At 36.1% G+C, this 27,620-nt stretch overlaps 2 protein-coding genes across 11 annotated transcripts; one reads left to right on the top strand and one right to left on the bottom strand.

Moving 5' to 3' along the window:
- Positions 1-11,779: 11,779 nt before the first annotated feature.
- On the bottom strand, positions 11,780-14,256 carry LOC113299486. 10 transcript variants are annotated; one of them, XR_003334982.1, is made up of 6 exons: positions 13,738-14,248; positions 13,101-13,161; positions 12,654-12,758; positions 12,361-12,550; positions 12,121-12,237; positions 11,780-12,020 (listed from the first exon to the last, which is right to left on the bottom strand). XR_003334982.1 is itself a non-coding variant. In XM_026548509.1 (4 exons), the coding sequence occupies exons 1-4, from the start codon at positions 13,751-13,753 to the stop codon at positions 11,932-11,934; spliced, it is 348 nt and encodes a 115-aa protein (XP_026404294.1). In that variant the 5' UTR covers positions 13,754-14,254; the 3' UTR covers positions 11,780-11,931. The 10 variants fall into 10 exon arrangements, 1 of the variants encoding a protein (XP_026404294.1); XR_003334983.1 differs by having other exon boundaries at positions 12,425-12,550; XR_003334979.1 differs by having other exon boundaries at positions 12,121-12,550; positions 13,101-13,188; positions 13,738-14,249.
- A 6,106-nt stretch (positions 14,257-20,362) lies between these two features.
- LOC113295887 lies at positions 20,363-27,513 on the top strand. The gene is made up of 4 exons (XM_026544221.1): positions 20,363-20,405; positions 25,852-25,881; positions 26,169-26,497; positions 26,608-27,513. Exons 1-4 carry the CDS (start codon positions 20,363-20,365, stop codon positions 27,511-27,513), a joined length of 1,308 nt encoding a protein of 435 aa, XP_026400006.1.
- The last annotated feature ends 107 nt before the right edge of the window (positions 27,514-27,620 follow it).

The following is a 27,620-nucleotide window of genomic DNA, read 5'->3' as shown; positions in this document are numbered from 1 at the left end:
CTGAAGAAGCAGATAAAAGCTTTAATCTTCTTAAGGAAAAATTATGCAGTGCACCTGTTCTTTCCATGCCAAACTTTGATAAACCTTTTGAGATTCATTGTGATGCTTCTATTGTTGGCATTAGTGATGTGTTATCTCAAGAAGGACATCCAGTTGCATATTATAGTGAAAAAAATTCAGACACAAGGAAAAAGTGGTCTACTTATGAGTTGGAATTAATTTCTCTTGTTCAAGCTCTTAAGAATTGGCATCCTTATCTTATTCACAGTGGGTTTGTTGTCAACACTGATAATCAAGCTCTCAAGTTTTTGAAAACTTCAGCAAAGGTCAATAGGATACATGATAGATGGTTATCTACTATCAACCAATATACTTTTTCCATTAAACATCAAAGTGGAAAACTTGATCAAGTTGTTGATGCTTTGAGTAGAAGAGCTCATCTTCTGGTTACTCTTAAACATGAGAGTTTAGCCTTTAATTTCTTAAAGGATTTATATAGTGAAGACAAAGAATTTAAGCAACTCTGGGACAAGTGTGGTTCTTCAACAGGAAGTGTTGATCATTTTCTCATTCAAGAATGGTTTCTCTTTAAAGGAAATCGTTTATGTATTCCACAATGTTCTCTACGTATTCATCTCATCCAAGAATTACATGGCAGTGGCCTTGGTGGACATTTTGGACGTGATAAAACTATAGCTTTGGTTGAAGAACATTATTTTTGGCCTTCTATTAAAAGAGACATTCAAAATTACGTACAAAAATGCATGGTTTGTCAATAGTCTAAAGGTAATATTCAAAACAATGGCTTGTATACTCTTCTACCGATTCCTGAAGCTCCTTGGGTGGATATTAGCATGGATTTCATTCTTGGTCTACCACGTACTGTGAGGGGAAATGATTCTATTATGGTAGTTGTTGATCGTTACTCAAAGATGGCTCACTTCATAGCATGCAAGAAAAAAACTGATGCATCCAATGTTGCTTATTTATTTTTCAAAGAAGTAGTATGTTTGCATGGAATTCGCAAAACAATTACTTATGATCGAGACACTAAATTTTTGAGCTACTTTTGGAAGTCTTTATGGATGCGTTTGGGAACTAAACTTCAGTATAGTACCACTGCTCACCCTAAAACAGATGGACAAGCTGAAGTGGTCAATCGATCTTTGGGAAATTTGATTAAAGCCAAAGTTATTGGAGGAAAAGAGAAGCAATGGGATAATTTTCTCCCAAACATGGAATTTGCTTATAATACTTCAGTCAATAGATCCACAAGTAAGACACCTTTTGAAATTGTTTATTCTAAGGTTCCTAATCATATTTTAGATTTGGTGGTGCTTCCCAATCTGCGTAAATCAAACGATAAGGCAGATAACTTTGTTGAGAAAGCTTCACTCATACATCAAGAAGTTAAGTCCAAGCTTGCAGAATCTAATAACAAATACAAGGAAGATGCAAATCAACATAGAAGACTTAAGACTTTTGATGAAGGAGAATTGGTTTTGATTCATCTGAGAAAGGAAAGGTTTCCTAGTGGTACTTACAACAAGACCAAGATGAAGAAATATGGACCGTTCAAGATTTTGGAGAAAATCAGTGATAATGCATATGTTATTGATCTTCATCAAGTTGGAACATCTCTAATATATTTAGTGTGCATGAAATTTTTACTTTTCATGGAGAGAATGACGTTCTTTCTATTCATTAACTCGAGGGCGAGTTTTTTCAAGAAGGGGGGACTGATGTAGTACATCTTTCTCTGTATCAACAATGGTTGTTGATCCTTTTCTTCGGTATCAACTTTAACAGTCGATCCCATGCTTATGGATCAACTATGACAGTTGATCCCTTACGTCAGTTTAAGTTTGTTTGCTTTGCAAGTATTTCCTTTTCTAGTTTTCGTTAAACTCTTTCCTTTTATCATCTCATGTAAGCGTATATAAAGGCTAGGTCTCTTGTTTACAAGAACACATCTTATTATTATTTTTATTATCAAAATTTATTATCAATCTTTACCTTTAGAATCTTGATCCTAGAATCAGTTTTCTATTAAGTTTCTGACGAAACTTAAACCTATCCCTGTTACCATAATCTTTGCTACACTACACCACCATGAACCTCACTACTGCTGAAAACCTACCACCATCGACTCCATTGTAACAAGCATCCACCACCACCACAATAACAACATGCACCAACACCAGTGCCACAACATCCACCACCAACAACATCTTCGCTTGGAATGACAAGAACATGGAATAATATGCCTATTTCATAGATGTATTAACAATAAAGAGCTCAATTAAAATCAAAATAAACAAAGAAGTCATGTTGAATCAACACCAAAAATCAAAACCAAGTTCCAATTTAAGTTACTACTTATAATGACAGCAAAAGATCGACTTTCTTTTAATTCATTTGTGATGATTGAATCTTCAGATCCACTAATTGATGACAATTCTCATCGTTTCTTCCGAATTGATACATCCAACTCTTCATGAAAAAACACCGTTATCATCGATTTTAGGTTCTTGAAACTTAAAATTTAACTGAAATCGAAATGAGTCCAATTTTTATGATGATTAAGATTGAGATTTGGAGATTAGGTTCTCACTGATTCATCACCATATTAAATTTTTGTATCCAAAGCAAGTAGAAATCGATCTATAATTGATTTAGGAGGAGTTGGTGGTGGTGGTGCAGGTGGTGGATCTCATCGTCTCTTCCCAATAGATGCTCGGGATTGAGTTTTAGGATTTAGTTTCTTGTTGATTCATCACTATATTTAAGTTTAATAGTTGAAAATCGATCTACATCAATAGCTTATGAAGTGGTGGTGGTGGTGGGAACGATATAGACGGTGAAAGAGGTGGGAGTGATGGAGATGGTGGCGGTGTGTTCGATTGATTTTTTTTCGAGGCGATGAAGATGGTTATTAGAAATGGAGGAGTGGAAATAAGAAGCATAGGAACCGACGGTTAAAAAGAGGAAGGGTAAATATGACAAGAAAACAAAAAACTTTAGTGGACCCAAATGGCCTTTAGATGGAGAAGGGTATATTTACTGTGTGATAAAGGAATTTGTGAAGCCCATCAAAACAAAGGATTTATACAATTACCACTATTATTTTTACGACCCCATCAAAATCTTCTCTGAATCGAGTCAAGCTTGGCGATAATGTTTTTAGGAAGCTTAAAATTACTCATATAATGAGCTGGAATTAAATTCAGGACTGCTTTAACTAATGTTGTTCTAGCAACAAGATTCAGTGTTTTAGAACACCAACCTTGGAGTCTGTTTTCATAAGAGTCTTGAATTGCACTGCAAGAGTTAGCTTTGGATTTACCGAGGAGAATATGAAGGCCCAGATAGTTATATGAAGAGCGGAGCTGTTTAACACCCAACATATTTCGAATTGAAATTTTCTAATCTGGTGAAAGATCTCCAGTAATGAATGCCAAAGACTTCGAAAAAATAATCATCTCACCAGATAGTTGGGTAAATTCATGTAGGCTAGTTTTAACTTGATTTATACTCCTAGTGTCAGCTTGGAAAAATAACATACAATCATCTGCAAATAACAGATGATTGATAGTAATTGAGTTCTTAGCAACCTGCACTCCTTGTAGCAAGCCAAGAGCTTCTGCATGCATTAGAGATCTTGTAAGGTATTTCATTTAAAATAATAAATATATAAGGTGATAATGGATCTCCTTGTCTAAGTCCACGAGTAGGACTATAAGGATGATATATGCTACCATTCAGACGAATCTAAACTGTCGTTGTCGAAATACATTGTTGAATGATAATAAGCCACTCTTCACAAAATCCCAGGGAAAGAAGCATTCTATCAGTGAATGACCATTTTACTCTATCGAAGGCTTTCTACATATCCAATTTCAGAGCAACAAGGCCTTATATTTTCTTAGATCTCTTCATGTAATGTATCATCTCATGTGCGATGACTATATTATCATTAATATATCATTTTGGTACATAAGTATCTTGTGTGGGGGAAATTATTTTCTCCATCAGAGGTTTGATTCTGGTAACTAAAAGCTTTGATATTATTTTATAAGTTATGTCAAAGCCCAATGGGTCTGTAATCATTTGGTGTTGAAGGATGATGAGTTTTTGAGATCAGACATGTAGTGGTTTGGTTTATTTGTGGAGGCATTTCTTTGTAAATGAAAAAAAATTCACCATTTTAATAATATCAGCTCCAACAGTAGGCCACTGTGTTTGGAAAAAACCTGCCAGAAATCCATCCGGGCCTGGTACATTCCAACTTGGAATACTTTTAAGCACATTATAAATTTCATCATCAGTTGGAATAGATACCAAAACTTCATTTTCCTCTGAAGAAATGATTGGATGAATAATATTGAAGGAATCTTCATGAAATACATGCTTGGTAGAGGTAGCAATAGTAGAAAAATGATTAGTAAGAACATTTTCAATATCTCTTGGAGTGTGATGCTATTGTCCATGAACATCTCTAAGAGCAGAAATATGATTTATGGATCTTCTCCTATTTGCTCTAGAATGGAAGTAAGTTGTGCTATTATCCGCCTCTCTAATCCAGTGGTCTCCAGATCTTTGTTGTCAAAAGGGAGCTTCAACTTTTTTCCAATAATTTAACTTTTTAATAATGAGGTAAGTATTATGGGAAGTATTCTCACTATAAGGTTGTGATGGAAGATCAGATAAATTTTGTTGAAGTTGTTTTAAGTGAAAATTTATTCTACCAAAATGTTCTTTGTTCTATTTAGAAAGGTTCCTTCTATCCTTGGAAAGCTTTTGTGTGATATTTTCATTCCCTAAAGTAGATTCCCAAGTATCAGAAATGATTTCTGAGCAATTTGGATCTCTAAGCCAACATCTATAGAATTTACACACATGTCTAGGCTTGTTAAAATTTGACTCTGTAGTCAGCAGCAGGGGACAATAATCTGAACCCAAGAAAGGAAGATGAAGAACTTTAAAACAGGATAATCTCTAATCCAATTAGAATTCTGGAGAGCCATATCTATTCTAGATCGTTTGTAACCTTTGCCATTATTTCTATTAGACCATGTATGATGAGTACTTGAATAACCCATATCCATTAACCCAGCACTATTAATAATGTTACAAACCCAATTATCTGGAGAATTTCTACTTGTAGAGGCATCCAATCTAGACAAATGAACATTAAGATCCCCTATGACAACCCATGGCTGTTTTTTCATCTCATAATGAGTTGAGCCATAAACACATGAAAGAAGCCACTCTTTTTAGAAGCATCAGATGAAATGATTAAATGAATCATATTATCTTTACTACAAGCAATATCACATGGAAATCCATCTTTTCACAATAGAACTAATCCTCCGGACAAAACAATTGAACTAACAAACAATGAATTTGGGTAGCTATATTTTTGGGTCAGAGATTTAGCCTTATTTTCACCAATTTTTGTTTCCATTAGAAAGATGATATCTGGGTTATGACGTTGGAAAATATCTCCTATATAATCTCTAGTATCTTTAGAGGACAAATCTTGAACATTCCAAGATAAAATTTTCATTTTATCTTGACTGAAATGCAAGTAAGAAGTGAATCTAATATGTTGACTATGGCTAATAACAGAACAAGAAATATTTACAATGTAAAAATAATAATTATTAAGATAATTAAAAGAAGTGGAGTGTGAATTTGATACCTGGCCATCAGTGCTTGAAGTAGTTGCTTTGAATCTTTTTGAATGGTTTTGATTTGAAACAGTCCCATGAAAGGAAGGATAAGAGTTAGGAGATGGAGAAGACCCTTATAGATTGACATGTGCATTTGCAGAAGATTCATCATCAGAAGTAGCAGAAGTATGACTTGAAATGTTATCTTCAAACTGATGAATAAGTTCTTGAAGAGGTTTTTTATAGGATCTAGTTTGATGAATTGAATCTGGGTCTATATTATCCACATTGAAGTCATCGAAGGTGACATCAAATTCTCCTAAGGAAATATAGGATTTAAGAAGATCCATATTAGACCCGAATCCAGTTTCCTGACTCATAATAGGATTTAAAGCCTGCTGCTCCACATTTACATCTGAATTGATGTCTAAAAGATTACAACCATCTAGATTATGTTTGATATGTTGATCCATGGTTTTGGTATTACTAGGCCCACCTTCCTCCATCCTAATTCTCTTCCCATGTCTATGGAACACATCCCTCCTCACAGTTGTGTTATTAATATTAACCTGTAACATACCTTGGTTGTCACAACCAACCGTAGTAGCTGGTTGAGAAGACTCCAAAGAAATATTAATCAAGTTGTTGTTTGTATTTTGTTGGCTCATCACAACTGTATTTTTTGAAACTGTTACCATGTATTGTGTTGAATTCTCATTAACTGCAGTAGCATGCATGCTGGCATTCTCATTTAAAACCATATCAGCTTCATTAATATTACTCATTTGAAGTTGATCTCTATTATTTGGACCCCGAACTGAGGAAACAATCATTGCTTGTTGATTCTCCTGCTCCTATTGTGCTCGGGGAAGATTAACGTGACAATTTTCACACCTCTCATATCTGGATTAGTCCATGAAGGTGGATCCAGAATTGAAGTAGACGAAAGATAACCTCTTTGCTGCTGAAGAAGAAAGTTTGCTATAGTCTCACATTCAACCTCCTTATGATCTATAGTGTAACAAAACCCACATAAATTAAACGACTGCTTTTCATAAAATAAGCAAATCCAAACTTCTTCACCCACTGCATTCTTCATCCAAAAACCTCTACGTAAAGGATCTCTAACATCTATCAGAACCAAAGATTTTTGAACTTTGCCTTTTGGTACCACACAGTCAGGCATATCTAATTCTCTTACTTCTCCCATAGCTCTAGCTATTCCTTTGACAATGTCAGGATTTGTGAATCCTGGATGCATGTTATAAAGCCGAAGCCATAGTAATTGTTTAGTTAAATCCACTTCGCTTTTTGGTATTTTTGGGTTCCATAGATCTAAAACAAGTAGATCACTATCTAGAAACCAAGGTCGAAACTTAATAACCACTCCATATTCTTCTTGGATATGAAACTTAATTAGCCAGCAGTCATTATCTTCCTTTTTAATAAAGATATCTTTGCTTTTCATCCATAATTTCTTGAGTTCTTTATCAAGTTCACCCACTGTATATATTTTAGAAGAGTAAGCCTTACCCAAAAACATGAATTTAAATTGAGCTGCTCCTTGTAAAAGAACTTCAGAATACAACTGTGGTTCCTTGAAAGCTTTAAGCCTGTTAGTGATGGACGTGAATTCCATTATTTCCTGAACATCTCTTACCTATGATTCCATTGAGTTTAAGCTTAAAGCAGAAGAGAAAAGATGGGAGGAAAGAACGAGGTAGAGATTAAATATAAAGAAATTACCACCTCTAGTTTGATGAATGAATGTTTTACACTTGGCCAAAATCTTGTGACAGTAGAGAAGTATAGGTCTAGGGTTAAAGTTTAGACGGCTGCTTTGTCGGCTAACAGGGAAAACGAGAAAGAATATGAATGGAAATAGTACATTAAAATATCTGTATGGAAGATTTTTCCCAAAAGGTTGGAATTGGATCATCTCGTGCAATTCAGACATCAAAAGTAGTGCCAAAACAATAAAAAAAAGAAGGGATTGAAGGACATCAGGCAAAACCACTCCAACATCCAAAGCAACTCTTCTAAAATCCAAGGTTGGAATTGGATCATCACCGCAACCAGGACCTAGAAAGAAGAAGAGAAAAAGAGTGTCGGGATCAACATTAAACTAGTTTAGTAGTGAAAGAAGAATTAGATTATAACATGCAAGACGAGATTTTTGAAATCAAAATCAGAAATCAAGAGAGAGAATTAGCTGAGTCAAAGGCGATTTTATGTCTGAGTCATTCGCCCGATTTTTCGTCTCTATCTATTTGGTGTCATGTCTGAGAGAATTGTCATAACACTATGATAATCGATTTAAGTCGGATTTGTTGGTAGGAAGTAGGCTACAGAGTTCGTAATCATTCGGGAAATAAATAAGATAATAATCTTTTGGGGGGAGAGAGCACAAGCACCAGTTAGGTCCAGTCACAACACCCAAAAGAATATGCTTCACGTACATAAATGGGAAAATGTTGTTGGTCACCTAGATATTGTAGAAATTACTAGTTTAACAATAGTTTATCAATGTTTATGTTTGAAGGATGATTCCAAAATGTGGAAATTTATGAGGAACCCAAGTTTGATTCCTCTCTCTTCCATAAACCCATCATTAAAAAAGTATATATATATACGTATGTGTAAGATCTACGGTTAAGAATAGATGAGATGCATATTTTCACATTTTCAGATGGACTAAATTAACCTTAGTTAATTACTATTATTAGCATAATTATTTTTCAATTAAAGATTTATCAGAAAATACATTTACCAAATAAGGGAAAATAATTCTAGCCCATTTTTTTATATCATCAACCCATCATTTAGATGCTCTATATGTGAAACCCAAAATTAGTTTTAGGATTTCTGTTTTATTGAACTAACCTTTTATGTTAATCTGTAAATTATTTCGGATATTTAGTTTTAAAGAAAATTGAATAATTTTAGGCAACAGTAAATAACAACCATAATAAGTGAAAATATTTCGAATCCCTAAATTTACTGCCTAAAAATCTCGTGCTTAACCGGGAAGCACTGACACAGACACGACACGACACGGACACAAGGATCTCCAAAACTCAAAATCATCAGAACACAGACACGTTTATATATATACTGATTAAATAATTTTTATATACCAAAATCATAGTGTTATGGTATATCAAATTCATTAATCACACAATTATATGAAAAAAAACTCAATTTTATGTTGTTAAATTACTCCACATGTAGAAAACTTAACTATTTTACTAATTTCCATGACACACTAGCTTACCCAACTAGTAAAATAGAATATATATTTTTATATGTGCGTCGTGTCGGTGTCCCACGCGCGTCTTGTGGCCGATGCGTATCAGAGACGAACACGGCACCAATACCGGTGTGTCGGTGCTTCACATGTGCTTAACAATAAACTGTTTTCCGCTCCCTCTAATTTTCACTGCCCATCAAAAATAGAAAACATTAAACAAAAGCTTATTGGTTATTTGTTCTCCCAAAAAAAAAAAAGACCAAACTTGATTTATCACCATCATCATCACCATTCTTCTAGAGAACTTTTAGAATCATCCGGACTTGGTTTCCCGCAGTTGTAATCTTTTCTTTCACTTTGTTAAACTTGATTTTCACTTTTTAATCAAGTGAAAGAAACCGTTTCAAAGAGAGAGTAAAACACAACTTTCCAAACAGCTTAAAATCCCAGTTGCTTGTTTAATGTTTTTGATCACTTGTTCATCTTTGTTCTATCCTAATCATGTCTATTATCGGTGAATTGAATAGTGAAAATTCAAGATATCCCCAATTAGTGCTACTGGAAGTATGTTTATCGGTGAAAATCATGTTTTTAGCAGTTAGAATTTTATTTTACGCATGCAGATTTCTTCCTCGCAGTATGTTTGATTCAAAAGCTTTTTTTATCTTTTTTAATGCAGAGATTTTTACTTTTTTTAATGTAGAGATTATTATTCATAAAATGGCAATAGCTCGTGAATTATCGGTCAGAGATGATTTCGTATAGGTGGTTAAGAAACAGAAAAAGAAAGTCACGTTGAATTCTTTTTGTTAAGAGAATATGTCCCAAAATCGACTGTTATTTTGGGATATGTCCCAGGATTCCAATTTCTGGGAACATGTCCCAAAATAACGGTTTCCGTCAAGGAATGTTAAATAGATAATTTATCATAAATGCGTCTGAACTTTCTCTCTAGTTTCTTCGAGATTTTTTCTGTCTGAATATGTTCCTAAACCTTGTAAAGGTGTTAGTATATAGTATATATGTCTTTCAATTCGTATATGTAATCTCTAGTGTGTGTGAATATTGGCTGCTTAACAGTTTTGGATGGAATTTTGGACGGCCGAGACATATTGCCGAAAACTGAAATCCTGAGACATATCCCCAAGGACAGTCGATTTCGGGGCATATTCCCGGGTATCCCTTTTTTTAATCAGTCAAGTCACGTTGAATTCTGCAAACCTCCAAAGGGACAACAAAAGATTGAAGAAAAGAGGTATTAGACTGCCTTTTCATCTTTTTTATTTGGGAAAGTTTTAGGTTTCACCGAATATGGTCGTGAAAGTTTTAGTTTTCACTAAATATGGTCGTGAAAATGACCATTATCACACCTGAATTTTTTTCATTGCGACCAACTAATACGCTTGCCTACCTTTTTTAGAAGAAGGCTATTATTGGGGCGTCACATTCCATTAGAGGGGCGTCATCTAATAGGACAAAAACGGATCACTCATAAGTAATATTAAAAACCCCTTATCTCAAATAATTTTGTAATGACTAAACAACCCTTATTTAATTAATTTTAATTTAATTTAATTAGATAAAAATTAAATTAATGAATTTTGTTGTATACTTGGTGAATTCTGGGACAAAGTTTTTGTGGGAAGAAAAACTGGCCGTAAATTAAACTTCTACGGTTGAAAATAATCCAAATCTAGACGTAAAATCACTTCTACGGTTGGAAATATCCCAAACCTGGACGTAAAATCACTTCTACGGTTGGAATTAAAAGAAAACTGGACATAAAATCAGATACTACGGTTGGAATTAAAAAGAACCTGGACTTAAAATGAGCTTCTACGGTTGGAACTAATTCAAACCTGGACGTAAAACTACATGCAAATAAAATTCTACGGTTGTAATTAATCCAAACCTGAACGTAAAATCACTTCTACGGTTGGAAATAATCCAAACCTGGACGTAAAATCACTTCTACGGTTGGAATTAAAAGAAAACTGGACGTAAAATCGGATTCTACGGTTGGAATTAAAAGAAACCTGGACGTAAAATGAGCTTTTACGGTTGGGACTAATCCAAACCTGGACGTAAAATTACATGCAAATAAAATTTTACGATTGGAATTAATTCAAACCTGGATGTAAAATCACTTGTACTTAAAGGGTAATCTAGACATTTTGTATATGTGTTAGGATAGCCCATAGCCATTCTTTTAGACATTAAGAATCCAAGTGAAGCCCCTCTATTAGAGTGTGACGTCCAAATAATAGCCTTCTTTTAGAAACTACAAAGTAATTTAGAGCCAATTTCGGGGATGCACGAACAATTTTTCATTCAGCTTTTATGTAGATAAATAACGATTGTAACCTCACCTTGTTGTTTGTGTTTTTGCAGTATTTGTTTGCCGGGCATTCCTAGTTGGAGAGCGCGCATGTGTTGAAGCACTAACCCAAGGATTTGCAAGATGGGATACGTATAATATCTCTAAAGCTATTGTTTGGCCTGAAAAATTACCCAGTACAAAGTTACAGGTATATATAAAGTGGAAATATAAAATTTTCACTAGTTCGGGAGCATGAGGAACTGACGGAGGGGAAAAAGTACCACAAGATGAAGAAGCACCGCAACAGCATACTCAGATGGTAAAATTCATAATTTTTATTGCATCGTTTAAATTCTCATATGGATGACATACAATCATTTCTTTTTTTTTTTTATTCTGTTGCTATTGAATATTTGATTTTTCACATTTTTTCCAAGTGATAATTTTGATTTTTGTTTAAATTATCAAATGGATGGTATACAATTCTTTCTTCCATGGGGTATACAATTAATTAGTTATGAATCACACAGTAAGTCTCCAAGAAATTTGTTTGCTTCCATCATGGACGATATTTCTTGCATTTGGTTGCCTTTGTTTAATTGTCTTATGGTTTCTTTTAATATTATGTTAAACAGGACACTGATGACAATAATTTAGCCAACTTGAGTTTCTAAGAAGAGTTAAAATCAAAAGTAGAGTGCAGGTGCGTTGCACGTCCACCGCTGAGTTTCAAATACGCCTTCGTCCCGGTTAGACCATTTTCTTAGCATGATATCTGCCAATTGCAACACAATGGCAATAAATATTAATCAAGTATTTATTATATTAGCAGAATTCTAATCAAAATTTGGTAGAGAAGTCAGAGAACAACCCACCAACAACAAACGTAAGAAACAGAACATGATTTACTAATGGCTGGAAATTATGGGTCAGTATATGCACATGCCCGCAACAAAGGTAAATACCAAATGACTGGTAATCAATAACGCCACCTACGACATGGAAAAATAAGACAGATAAGAGCTTCTGCAGTTTCCAATCTGTTTTTCTTATAAAAAAAGAGACAACGTAACTCCAGAACACAAATCAACGTAAAAATGGAGAAATCTGTATACTAAGATCATTCATAAGGTCTGCAACTAAGAACTTCTTCTTGCGACTCCTTTAAAATCTGGTCACCTTCCCAAACGCCACAAACACGGCGGAACTGCATAGCCAGGTAACAAACACGCAAAGAGTTCAATTGTCTTACTTCTACGGGGTTGCACTTCCATGATAAATTGATATGATCGCAATCTTTCATGCCTATAACAAATTAAGCAAGTAATTTTAGTTAGAAAAACGGATTCAACTCTCTAAACAAAGTCATACGCAATTTATGGGACGCATAAGGTTGCTAATGTCTCACCTATTTCACCGTTGTAATTTCATTACTGATAAGGAGCTCACAATTTGGTCTTGAGTACCGATTCTATGGGCTATGACTAAGGAGAGATATAACGCTAAAGCAGCACTGCATATATGAAAGCCAATGTCATTCATGCTACAATAGGCTACTTTATGAGTCCATTCAAGATTTAGCATATCAATCAAATTATGCCTTAACCATAAACTCGTGACTGTTGAAAGTCTTTAGACCGACCCTGACAGTGCAAATAAAATTACATTGCAAATTTTAGCATAGACTCTTATTAAGAATATTTCAGCGGCACGATATCTCGAATTCTTTAACAAAATTTACTCAGCATGAATTATATGCAAAGTTCCAATTGTGGAAATGGTAATTTAAAATCCATAATAATGTAGCATAATCTCCATTTGACAAAGTATACACAAATGCAGTTGAGTTGCCCACCTTACAGTCAGGTAATAAAAATAAAGATGGAGCCCTTATCTTCTTTAATTGGACTCATAATCTGTAAACGAACTGCCAAAACATCAACCTGGTGAAATCATTTAAAGACAACTGACTACCAAATCAAGAGGAAGTAATGAAAAACATTATGTTCAAAACAACCTACACACCAACTCACTTAGCACTTCCTAGCACCAAGAGAAATATCTTCTTTCTAGAACCAACATTTACAGTCATATTATCACCGGTGAGAAACAAAAACAACATGAACATATTAAAACGAACATCACGGAAAAACAAAATCGAGAATATTGTTAGTTCATCGCAGATTCTCCAATGCTACCACGGAACTTCTAATCCTTACAGAAACAAAAGACTAACATTAGCTAATTCCCAAATCAATTCAACAACGCTAACAAAAATTAACTCAACCTAAACCAAATTCCCGAATAAAATTTACACAAAACGTCGATATTTTAACCAATTAATACTGTCTAACAGGAATCAATAAGAAAATCATTAAAAAATGTGATCATCCCAGAATCGATAGTTTCAATTTTGTATGCACGAAATTAAATTGCCGACAAAAGTTTAAATACCACAAAAAAAATCAATCAAAATTGATAAGTTTACTTACTGCATTGCAAAGACATGGAGCAAAAAAGGAACGATTCTTAATGAACAAAGAATCGGTGGAGGAAACAGTTTATTCTCCCAATTTGTTTTTATAAATCTTTAATTTTCAGCTTATTCTCCCATTAATTAATTAGCTTCCCGTATTTAAGCTCTGTTGGTGATGGTGTTGCTGGCAGTGGCGGGGATGATATTGTTGCTGGTAATGGCGGGGGTGGTGATGATAATAGTGGTGGGGGTGATGGTATTGCTGGTGGCGATGGTAACGATGGGGTGGTGATGGCGAAACTGAAGAGAGAATAGCGAAAAGAAATAACTGTGTTTTTTCTGTAAATTATAAAAGACGGAGGGGCATTTTGGTCGAGTAACCAAAGAATCACACGGAATTTGTTTCCGTGATGGGAATCTACTTTTGGAATATTCCAATATCTGACGGCTCAGATCTAAAATGTGTGATCTAACGGTTCATATCACTTAGCTTTTGAGATTTAGTGGATTCCCTTGCGCTCATTAAAGATGGGCGGGGATGAAAGAAAGTTCTGGAAGGAAGGTTAGCGCGTTGGTAAGCGGTGTGAAAACCATATAAAAAAAATTCCCCAAAAAAATCAATGATGTTGTGTATTGGATGGCCCACAATTTATTGCTCCAGATAATTCTGGAAATACTTTCACCTCCTCTACATTACGGACTTTCTGAGTATGACTGACCATATTTTGTGGGTCCTATTTTTGTTAAGGGATAAGATTAGTCCCTTTTAGATTAACATAAAATGCATTAGTGTTTTAATTAAGAGCCACGTTTGTGGACTCGTGGCAAATACTACAGCCACTGTGTACATGCATAGGCGGTGAGTTTGGGCTATAAATAGCCTTGAGCACCTGTGTAATTGGATATATGAATAGAAGAAATGTACAGTAATTAATTCCATTCCTTTTCTCTATACCCGTATGCTTTATGTATACTATACAGTATTATACTTGAAGTATTAGTATTTGGACTAATATAATTAGTAGCTGTTTGGGATCGTATACACGATTGTCTCTGCGAACCAGTCATTTCATAAGACGTTATCAGCACGAATCGCTCCCGACGCTCGACGGCCAAGCTACTGCTGTTCAACAACTAAAATACAGGGAGTATAGGTAGTTGTTGTTCCTTTGAATACTTTTCTTAAATGGCAAATCTATCGAAACTCGAATTCGCAGGTCTTGACATCTCAAGAAATAATTATATTTCTTGGGCACTTGATACCGAGCTTCATTTGGAAGCTAAAGGCCTCGGGAAAACTATTACGGAAGGAAACAACGCGTCCAATCAGGACCGCGCTACGGCTCTAATTTTCCTTCGCCATCATCTCCATGATGATTTAAAAAGGGAATATTTGACAGTTAAAGATCCATTTACTTTATGGAACTGTCTAAAAAAACGGTTTGACCACCTGAAGTTGGTCATACTTCCAAAAGCTCGGAATGATTGGTTGAACTTGCGGCTGCAAGATTTTCGATCAGTGGCAGCTTATAATTCTGCTCTATTTAAAATTACCTCGACATTAAAATTGTGCGGGGAAAATGTCACTGACGAACAAATGTTAGAGAAAACATTTACAACTTTTCATGCCTCGAATGTGCTCCTGCAGCAGCAATATCGAGAGCGTAAATTTACAGAATATTCCGAGCTAATTTCCTGTTTGTTGATTGCAGAGCAGAATAATGAGCTTTTGTTAAGAAACCATGAAGCTCGTCTGTTGGTTCCGCAGCGGTGCCTGAAGCACACGCTGCTACGCATTTTAGACGAGGAAATAATCATGGTAACAAAGGCAAACATGGAAATGGTAAAGGAAACCAACGTGGGGGCCACAAAAATGAACGAGGAAAGGGTGTCCGTTACCAGCCGTACCAACGGCCGCTAAAAATTGCGGAACCAAAGGAACCGAAGCAAGAAAAGGGAAGGGTTCTTCTATCAACCTCTCAGAAAAGTGTTTGCTATCGGTGTGGCTTAACTGATCACTGGCAGCGTACCTGTCGTACGCCAGAACATTTTGTTAGGCTCTATCAGGCGTCCCTGAAGCGACCTGCCGAAGACATAGAAACAAATTTAATTGAAGCCATGCCCCCAGTACCAGTGATACCCACTTGGATGTATCTGATTATCTCGTCGACCTTGAAAGTGGCGAGCCTAGTCAGTTTTCTTTTGATGAGCTGTAGAACTGTTTCTTCCTTATGCCCTGTAGTATATTTCCTTGTGTTTTCTGTATGTTTTTTTTTTTTCTTTTCTCTTGTTGTAATTTTGGGTGTGTTCTTTTTGGTGATGTATACCACATTTTTTGGTGTAATATAAGTGGACATTTTGTAATGTTTAATTTTCTCGTCTATTTGTGTTGAAGGATATGGATTCCAGAAGTAATCTATCCAAAATGGACGATGGGGATGTTTGTTTGGTTGACAGTGGAACAACAAACACAATTTTTCGAACCCATAAATATTTTATAACCTTGAAGAGGTTTAAGGGTAATGTGAATACCATTTCGGGTTCGAGTAACATGATAGACGGCTCCGGAAGAGCGTGTATCATTCTACCAGGTGGTACAAAATTAATTATTGAAGACGCCTTATATTCTACCAGATCCCAAAGGAATCTGTTGAGTTTTAAAGATATTCGGCGTAATGGTTACCACCTTGAAACAGCGGATGAGCATAATATGGAGTACCTGTATATTACTTCATCTGCCTCGTGCCAGAAGCACGTTGTGGAGAGGCTTAAGGCCATCTCTTCTGGGTTATATATTAGAGAATTCGAATAGTCGAATCTCATATTGTCATTAACCAGAAGTTTAATGACCCTGAATTATTCAAGCTTTGGCATGACCGGCTTGGACACCCAGGCTCTACCATGATGAGTAGAATAATACAAAATGCTCATGGACATCCGTTACAAAACCAGAAGCTTTTGTTAAGTAAGGATATGAATTGTGTTGCTTGTTCCCTAGGAAAACTGGTTATAAAACCATCCTTAACCAAAGTTATTATTGAGTCACCAACATTCCTACAAGGATACATGGTGACATTTGTGGGCCTATCCACCCACACTGTGGACCATTTCAATACTTTATGGTATTGATAGACGCATCTGCTAGATGGTCTCATGTCTGCTTATTATCAACACGTAATGTTGCATTTCCAGACTGCTTGCCAAATTATTCGGTTGCGAGCCCATTTTCCGGACTTTCCTATTAAGTCCATTCGGCTTGATGGCGCTAGTGAATTTACATCTAAGGCTTTTGATGCTTATTGCCTTTCAGTTGGTATTGATGTCGAGCATTCTGTAGCACATGTGCACACTCAGAATGGATTAGCTGAGTCTTTTATAAAGCATCTTCAGTTGGTTGCTCGACCCATGCTTATGAGGACTAAATTACCAGTTTCTGCATGGGGACATGCTATTTTGCACGCAGCGGCTTTATTCCGACTTCGACCAACTGCTAGCCATCAATACTCCCCTCTACAACTTGTCTTGGGGAAGCAACCAGATATTTCGCACTTACGTGTCTTTGGTTGTGCTGTTTATGTGCCTATTGCACCACCACAACGCACTAAATTCGGTCAACAACGTCGCCTTGGTATCTATGTTGGTTTTGATTCACCGTCTATTATAAGGTATTTAGAGCCTTTAACAGGTGATGTCTTTACAGATAGATTTGCAGATTGTCATTTTGATGAGACACTTTTCCCGCCGTTAGGGGGAGAAGATAAACCGTCAAAGGAGCGGCGTGAAATATCTTGGTACACACCAAGTCTGTCTCATCTTGACCCTTGCACTAATCAATCTGAAATTGAGGTGCAAAAGATTATACATCTGCAAAATATTGCAAACCAAATGCCTGATGCATTTGCTGATACTGGTCGAATTACAAAATCCTATGTGCCTGCTAGAAATGCTCCATCTCGGATTGATGTACCGACGGGACAAATTGGGAGCCCAGCGGCAAACGAGTCATCAAATCCACGCCTGAAGCGTGGACGACCAATTGGTTCAAAAGATTCTGTCCCTCGAAAGAGGAAGAGCCAATCTGTATCAATCAAAGGTAGTGCTCCTGAAGAGGCTACAGATAGTGCTCCTGAAGAGACAATCAAAGAACGATCCACTTTCTCTGATGAACCTCCTGAAGAGAATAAAGTCTCCGCTGAGACACAGGTACCTGTGAATGAGGAAATTTCCATAAATTATGCATGCGACAGAGAAGTGTGGGATCGTAATACAATAATTGTCGATGATATATTTTCATTCTCAGTAGCTACTGAAATCGCCACAGATAATGATGATATTGAACCACACTCTATAAAGGAATGTCGACAAAGAGACGACTGGCCTAAATGGAAAGTGGCAATCCAAGATGAATTGGAATCTCTCTCTAAACGCAACGTTTTTGGGCGCCCAATACAGACACCAGAAAATGTGAATCCTGTAGATTACAAATGGGTGTTTGTAAGAAAGCGTAATGAGAGCAATAAAGTCGTTCGCTATAAAGCACGACTAGTGGCAAAGGGTTTCCTACAGAAACCTGGGATTGACTATGAAGAGAAATACTCCCCTGTTATGGATGCAATTACCTTTCGATATTTAATTAGTCTGGCAGTCTCTGGAAGGTTTAACATGCATCTAATGGACGTGGTCACTGCGTATCTATATGGCAAGCTAGATACAGATATTTATATGAAACTTCCGGAAGGATTCAAATTACCTGAAGGGAAACCACGTCATATGTATTCACTAAAATTAAGTAGAGCTCTATATGGATTGAAACAATCCGGGCGAATGTGGTATAATCGCCTCAGTGAATACCTAATAAAAGAGGGATATGTAAACAATCCTATTTTCCCATGTGTATTTATTAAAAAGACAGAATCTGGAATTGCAATAATAGATGTATATGTAGATGACATCAATTTAATTTGAACTCCTGGTGAACTCTCCAAAGCAATTGAATGCTTAAAGAAGGAGTTCGAGATGAAAGATCTCGGTAAAACAAAATTTTGTCTTGGCCTACAACTTGAGCATTATGAAAGCGGAATTCTTGTCCATCAATCCACTTACACATAGAAAATCTTGAAACGTTTTAAAATGAACGAAACATATCCGCTTAGCACCCCAATGGTTGTAAGATCCCTTGATCCCAAAAGAGATCCATTTCGTCCTAAAGAGGAGGATGAAGCACTTCTTGGTCCGGAAGTACCATACTTAAGTGCAATTGGGGTTTATTATATTTAGCTCAATGTACCAGGCCCGATATTTCTTTTGCAGTAAATTTACTAGCCAGGTATAGTTCTGCGCCAACAAAAAGACATTGGACAGGGGTAAAACAGATTTTCCGTTACCTTCGTGGTACTACTGACATGGGTTTGTTCTACTCGAAAGATTCTTTAGACTATCCACAGATAACAGGATATACGGATGCTGGATATCTATCAGATCCGCACAAAGGAATCTCTCAGACAGGGTACGTTTTTACCGTTGGAGGTACTGCAATCTCATGGCGTTCCTGTAAGCAAAGCATTCCATCTACTTCCTCGAATCACTCCGAGATAATTGCTCTCCATGAAACAAGTAGAGAATGTGTATGGTTGCGGTCATTAATCGAACACATCAGAAGCTCTTGCGGTCTGACTTCCATAACTACTGTGCCAACGACAATTTGTGAAGACAACTCGGCGTGCATAACACAAATGAAAGAAGGCTACATCAAGGGTGATAGAGTAAAACACATTTCACCGAAGTTATTTTATTCTCACCACCTCCAGAAAAATAAGGAGATTGATATCCAGAAGATACAATCTTGTGAGAATTATGCTGATTTATTCACCAAGTCTCTGCCGACTAAAGTTTTTCGGAAGTTGGTATATGGAATCGGAATGCGCCACATGTACAAGCAGAAAAATTAACGGAGGTTTTGTTCAGGGGGAGTTTTGGACTATAACGCGCTGTACTCTTTTTCCTTCGCCAAGGTTTTGTCCCACTGGGTTTTCCTTGTCAAGGTTTTAACGAGGCAGCATACGCGTTTCCAACACCGTTCTAAGATTTTTGTTGTATTTTTTTCCTTCGTCCGGGTTTTGTCCCACTGGGTTTTACCGGCAAGGTTTTAATGAGGCAACGTTCTTAGAAATGGTGGTACAAGGGGGAGTGTTGTGTATTGGATGGCCCACCATTTATTGCTCCAGATAATTCTGGAAATACTTTCACCTCCTCTACATTACGGACTTTCTGAGTATGACTGACCACATTTTGTGGGTCCTACTTTTGTTAAGGGATAAGATTAGTCCCTTTTAGATTAACATAAAATGCATTAGTGTTTTAATTAATAGCCACGTTTGTGGACTCGTGGCAAATACTACAGCCACTGTGTACATGCATAGGCGGTGAGTTTGGGCTATAAATAGCCTTGAGCACCTGTGTAATTGGATATATGAATAGAAGAAATGTACAGTAATTAATTTCATTCCTTTTCTCTATACCCGTATGCTTTATGTATACTATACAGTATTATACTTGAAGTATTAGTATTTGGACTAATATAATTAGTAGCTGTTTGGGATCGTATACACGATTGTTTTTGCGAACCAGTCATTTCATAAGAAATGAAGATTTTACTGCATATGGACTTGGAAAGGCAAAGGCAAGGTATTTCTATGCCACAAGGAATGCTGAATAAAGTGACCATAGAGTTCTAATTATAGACTAGTCCGCCACAAGAAAGCTGGTGATGAAAAAGCGTGATTGTACTTTGGATGGACATCACCATCTTAAATTTGTGAAAACTGTATTCTTCACTACTTAGTTGTCTCTTCACAAGCTTTTACTCATTTTCCACTTTAATTTCTAGAGACAACGGTGGGTTAAGAGTCTTACGATTTTATTGGTATTGGTTTCAGATGTTTAAAATCTTGTTGAAGCCATGTAAAAAGAGGAAGATGGTAACGTAGATGGAGGAGACTTACCTTAAATTATGGTAACACCTAATTTGACCATAGTTATTATTTATTTTCATAATTATTTTGTTAGTAAAAAAATAAGCTAAAGGGTATTTTTTCCATGACGAAGAATTGATAAAACAGAGTCAACCAAAAACTTACTATGTTCTACTAAAAATCTTATATTTTGGGTCTTACAGATATACCATCCTAATGATGAGTTTCTAAAAGAGAGAAAAGAGAAAGAGTCCATATTTGGGTTATACAAAAATATTTTTTTTATTTTTATTTTTGGTTATACAGAAATTTCCACTTTATCAAATTTACGGTGCATTAATTTGACTACCAAATTTATTAATGAAACATTACCAAATTTTACGTGTGTTATCATTATCTGCGGTAAAGGAATTATTAGCCATGAATATTGTCGGAGTTATTTTAGGAGGTAAAGGAGTTTTTTTGGGAATTACGAGTAATCACTGTTTTTCACGTTTTTTGTTTTATTCTTTTTAATGAAATTAATTTAGGTTAAAAAATTATTCTTGGAATCAAATTCTAATTATGGGTTATTCATATATGGAATCTTAATGATGGGTTTTTGATATACAAAAAAAATGATACTGGGATAGACATAATTTTCCCTGTTCCAAAATGGTCGTTTGATTTGTGATTATAATTCGATACGTATTCTCATTAACTAACTGTTAACAGAGACATCTGACCCTCGTTTTGATAAACTAAACTACTACATGACCTTCTATCCGATTTATACTTCCTTATTTCATACTCCATTCGGTTATCGTTTTGTAGCTGTAGATGAACATGCCAAATTAGCACTCATGAAAAGAGGAACAAGCGGATTATTTGGACTTGAGAAAGAGACATAGGCAAGCAGTTCTTTTTTTTTTTGGTCAATCAACAAATTTCACTTTATTCAAATCAAAATGTGATTATATGATCTCTTACAAGAATAACAAAAACATCAAAGTACAAGATAATAAAAACCTAATACAAATGAAGATATCAATTACAAGTAAATCGCGAAGAGAAAGAGCCATATACCGTAAAGATACCCAATTTTTGTAAATGTAGTAGGGAAGGATGATGGTATAATCCGGAATCGATTCTGACCATTTAATCTGATTTTCTTCTTCTTTAAATAGAGATACTCCTATAAGAAAAGAGTTATTTGCCCAAAATCTTGTAGATCCACAGGGATCCGGATGCCCTAAATCCCTTGGATTGAATATGGATTCTAAGCAATACCGTGTTGGATTGTCGATGTTCTTGAATAGAGAATAGCAAATCATGAACCAGCGATCAAGGTTTGAATAAATTACTCTCAAAGCGAAGAGAAACTCGCCCCAAATGGCGAAGAAAAGTCGCTCCAAATGGCAAAGAAATATGTCAAATAACATCAAAAATAAAAGAAAACTACTTTTATTCGATTAAAACTTAAAAAGAAAAAGAAATCTTGCTCAGATCTGGTCAAAAAAAGACCAAATCTGAGCAAGAGATTAATGGAGGCTAAAGTTTTTTCTTAGCGACAAGAAGAAAGGATAGGAAAGAGAAAGAAAAATGGAAGAAAAAAAGTTCCTAAGGCCTGTTCCTATGCACATGCCAAAAAAAACCTGTTTGGCATACCAGGTGGCATGGAAAACGAATTGCGCTACTATGGGAAAACCACGGAGCGACAAAGATTCTAGCGAGCGATATTATCTAAAACGCCAGCTTTCTGAATATTGCTGGCGTCATAATCCCCATCGCGCATTATAAATGCTACCGCTGGCAATATTAAGATTATCGATCAGTAGGTATTCTGCAACGGCTATTTTCCCCTGCTGATTCCTATATATACGCCCTTGTACTTCTCCAAGTTACTCACACCTAATTTTACATATATTTCACCGATTTCTTTTTCTCTATTCTCAATTTTAAATTTCATAATCATCAATGGCGAGATCCAACGAATAGAGGAATGTTATTATGAATCGGTTTAGATTACAGCAAGAAATGCATCGAAGGAAGTTGCAAGAACTTGACGATGAGGAAGCTGAAGATAATAAACTAATCGACACTTTGATGCTTGTACATACGGGCCAAATACCTAGAGTTCCAAAGCCACAAGAAATATTCTGAAGAAGATATAGTATCGAGAGAGGGAATTTTACCACCAAAAGCTGATGCACGATTATTTTCTTCTCAATTGTGTGTACTCTGATCAAAAATTTCAATATCGATTCTGCATGCCTCGTCATCTGGTGAAAAGATTATTGAAGAGCTTTGTCGAGTAGAACCTCATTTAATTATTAGTTTGATGCACTTAATATTAGAGGTCATAGTCCTGAACAAAAAGTTACTTCGACTTTAAGTATTGTAGGTTATGGCACTCCAGCGGATGCGAACGATGAGTACCTTCATATGGGTAAAACAACTCCATTCACTTACCTTTCATTGTTTTGTGAAGTAATGATTAATCATTTTGGTCCGACATATTTACGGAAACCAACTGAGGAAGATGTTAGACAAATATTGAGGGAGAATGAGGAAAGAGGATTCCCAGGAATGCTAGATAGTCTCGATTGTATGCATTGGGTATGGCAAGGATGCCCTGTTTATTGAACGGTCAATATAAGGGTCATTATCCAAAACCAACAGTTATCCTTGAAGCCGCTGCTTCTTATGATTTTTGTATAGGGCACGCTTTTTTTGGTCTTGATATTAATGTTTTGCACAAGTCGCCTCTGTTTGTAGATCTGAAGCATGGAATCTGTCCCCAAGTATGTTTCATGATCAACGGACATCAGTACGCTCATGGCTATTATCTTAAGGATGGTATCTACCCAAAATGGTCCACCTTGGTTCAATGCTACCGTCAGCCTCCTGCCGGTGCATTGGGCCGTTCATACCGGCATTTTAACGATGTCCAAATGGCATTGAGGAAGGATGTGGAACGCGCTTTTAGAATTTTGAAGAGGAAGTTCGCTATCATTTGTGGCCCATATCGTGGGTTGAGTCCTCGTGAAATGCACAAGAATACGCACACTTGCATAATTCCTCATAACATGGTAATTCAAGAAGCCCGTCGTGATTCAGAGTGGACTAACTATGAAGATGAAGATTTGATGTCGGCCTTTTGATGTTCAGAAAGATGACTTTTTTTACTCTCCCTGTTTTTAGTTCAAGTAACAATGGTGGGCCACGATATGTAGATCCTGCAAATAGAAAGGAAGAGGTAATTTTGAATTTAATTCGGTGCTATAAAAAACTAACTACTGAAATTTAACCTAATTTCCTTAACTTACACCATCAATCAAAGAACTTGAGTAAGACGAAATTGAAGATTGTTTTTAAATATCCGCCACTGTAAATAATAGCATCCAATAACCCAAATTAGAATGGAGTAATTAAAATCCTAATTAGGAGGGACATATTGGAAAAAAGAGATTTTCACCAGGATGAAGATTAGGAAGAGGTATGACTAATTCAGGACGAGAGATTGTGAGAGAAATATATAGCAACGAATCTGAATATTAGTATCCATGAAAAATACCATTTTATTTATACAGGATTTTGCAGAGAAAAAGACATTAAAATTCAATTGAGTTGGTGAATTGTTTGTTGCATTGGCATTGTTTACCCCTTTCTAAAAAATTCACTGTACGATCTAAACAACTCATTGCGGTAATATATGCATTTTGTTATAATTGATCACCTACTATACGATGGATGGAAAAGTGTCTGACGATCCTAAAGTGGACTAAAAATAAAAAAATTACAGTGTTTTGCATGAGGTCGACGACATGAGGGTATTTCTAGTCCAAAAAAAGATTGAACCTGACTCGCCATATAAATCAACCGAGTTAGCGAGTCGATAACGATTTTCGCTCTCCTCAGATCAATTTTTGCGCTCCCTTTAACAAAAATCAAAATTTACATCATACCTAGCAACTAGTTTTTTAATATTTTTGAAACGTTTTAGTTAGAGGGAGGATTCCGTCACATTTTTATTCTCACGCGGTGGACGTCAGTTTTGTGAATAAAAACCAAACGGTAAGGGATTCTCTGCTAATATTTTGAGGATATAATCTTCTTACAAAGCTCTACGTTCCTACCGAAAATGATCATATCCTGAGACGTATAACACCACCATTTATTACTTTGAATATGAGACCTTGAAAACCAACAGATTTTTATCCGTCAAAATTAAGACCGCTATTGTGTGAGGTTTTATATTTTAGAACCCACTCATTTTGGTAGGGATATGGAGTTTTATGAGACGAACATACCCTCAAAATATTAACTTCAAATCCATTATCGTTTAGTTTTTATTCACGAAAATGACATCCCAAGTGTAAGATAGAATCCTTCATCAGTTAGTACACCTAAAAAAAAGATTTTTGTTAAAGGGAAAGCAAAAAGTGATCGGAGGAGAGCGAAAATCGTTATCGACTCGCTAACTCGGTTGATTTATATGGCGAGTCAGGTTCAATCTTTTTTTGGACTAGAAATACCCTCATGTCATCGACCTCATGCAAAACACTGTAATTTTTTATTTTTATTCCACTTTAGGATCGTCAAACACTTTTCCATCCATCGTATAGTAGGTGATCAATTATAACAAAATGCATATATTACCGTAATTAGTTGTTTAGATCGTACAGTGAATTTTTTAGAAAGGGGTAAACAATGCCAATGCAACAAACAATTCACGAACTCAATTGAACTTTAATGCAAAATCCTATATAAATGAAATGGTATTTTTCATGGATACTAAGATTCAAACTTGTTGCTATATATTTCTCTCACAATCTCTCGTCCTGAATTAGCCATACCTCTTCCTAATCTCCGTCCTGGTGAAAATCTCTTTTTTCCAATATGTCCCTCCTAATTAGGATTTTAATTACTCCATTCTAATTTGGGTTCTTGGATGCTATTATTTGCAGTGGCGGATATTTAAAAATAATCTTCAATTTCGTCTTACTCAAGTTCTTTGATTGATGGTGTAAGTTAAGCAAATTAGGTTAAATTTTAGTAGTTAGTTTTTTTATAACAGCGAATTAAATTCAAAATTACCGTTTCCTTTCTATTTGCAGGATCTACATATCGTGGCCCACCATTGTTACTTGAACTATATTTTGTTGGTTGAATTACAGAACGTGGTGGTGGTAGGCGAAGTAATGGAGGTATATAGATGGTCAAATAAATTAACAAATGCGTTTGGGTAGTTAGCGTGCCTACACGGCGTGTGTAACCAAGGGTTTTTAAGTCTTAGTCAAATAAAATTACCAAATCGACAGAATCATCATTACGATTTTCACTCTCCTCGGATCACTTTTTGCTCTCCCTTTATAAAAATCTAAATTTTAGTGTTGGTAAAATTTTTTTCGCTAGAATAGCTTTAACTATGTAAATTTTTCCAGGCTCCCTATAGTTTTTCGTAACTTTTCTTTTCGTAACTTATGGTTGACAGGCTCATGCCCTGCAATCCTTGGAGAGTATATATCCAGCGCACCTTTGATCCCTTTGCTCAAGCCTGGTGGTGGGCGAAGACCCATTGTTGTGGGCACTATATGGAGAAGATTGTGTTCAAAGTTGGATGCTTCATCTGTGTGTAAGGATATGACCAGATATTTAGGAAACCACCAGTTTGGAGTTGGTATTCCTTGTGATAGTGAAGGTACTTTACACTCAGCTAACAATTTACTTGAGTTTCAGGGGAGTCAGAACAATGTGACAATGCTCCTAGTTGATTTCTCAAACGATTTTAACTTGGTAGATAGAACTGCATTGCTCACTGAAGTCAGAGCAAGATGCCCAGCATATCTAAATGGGTTGAGTTATGTTACTCTAAACCTGCGAGATTATATTATAATGATTCTGTCTTATCTTCTTCTTGTGGTGTTCAACAGGGTGACCCATTAGGTCCACTTCTTTTTGCTCTGATTTTACACCCACTTGTCAACAAAATTGCCACTGAATGTACCCTTGATCTTCATGCGTGGTATTTGGACAATGGTACCCTTATTGGTGATACCATGGAAGTTTCTAAAGATCTTAGAATTATACAAGATGAAGGACCTGCGAGAGGTTTACATCTTAACATCAGTAAAACTGAGATTTTTTGGCCATCTGTTGATCCTAGAAGGGACATGATAGGTGTTTTTCCGACAAATATCAGCAAGCCAACAAGAGGAGTCAAAATTCTTGGTGGACCTGTAAGTATGGATCTACAATTCTGTAGTAATATGGTTGTTGACAGAGTGGAGAAGACAAACCGGCTCATGCATAATATTAAGAAGCTGCAAGACCCACAGAGTAAGTTGCTTCTCTTACGTAGATGTACAGGTGTGTCAAGACTCTTTTTCACCATGCGTACTACTACTCCTTTAGCATTGCAAGCAGCCACAACTCTATTTGATAAACAATTACTTCAGTATCTCCGACAACTGATTGTTAGGGATGGTGCTGGTTTTGGTATTGTTCAACAGCGACTTGCTACTATGCCGATCAAGGATGGAGGTTTAGGTGTTTACACTATGGCTGATACTTCCCAGTATTGTTTCCTGGCTTCCTGCGCACAGGCTCAACACTTACAGAGCATTCTATTACAGGGTAACACCACTTTTGACTCGAGCCAGAGATATCAACAAGCTCTCCAGGTATATACTCAAACTTGTGGTTCATCTCCTTCGCAATTTAACATCAACGATGATGCCCCCCATTTCATGAAATCAATGGCAGCGACATACTTTGATGTGATTAAGAAGGAACTTCCCACCAAGTATTCACTATCTGCGAGGGATATTGATCTTTGACAATGTAATAGAACGAAGCATGCTATGGATTTTCTCAAAGTTGTTCCCATTCTTGGGCTTAATCAAGCAGTTGGACCTCGTCAATTTCGAGCAGTTCTTAACTATAG

The sequence above is a fragment of the Papaver somniferum genome, chromosome 7, assembly GCF_003573695.1.
Source record: "Papaver somniferum cultivar HN1 chromosome 7, ASM357369v1, whole genome shotgun sequence".
NCBI classification, from domain to species: domain Eukaryota; kingdom Viridiplantae; phylum Streptophyta; class Magnoliopsida; order Ranunculales; family Papaveraceae; genus Papaver; species Papaver somniferum.
Note: the sequence above shows the minus strand (reverse complement) of the source record. Positions and strands in the feature narration are given on the sequence as shown.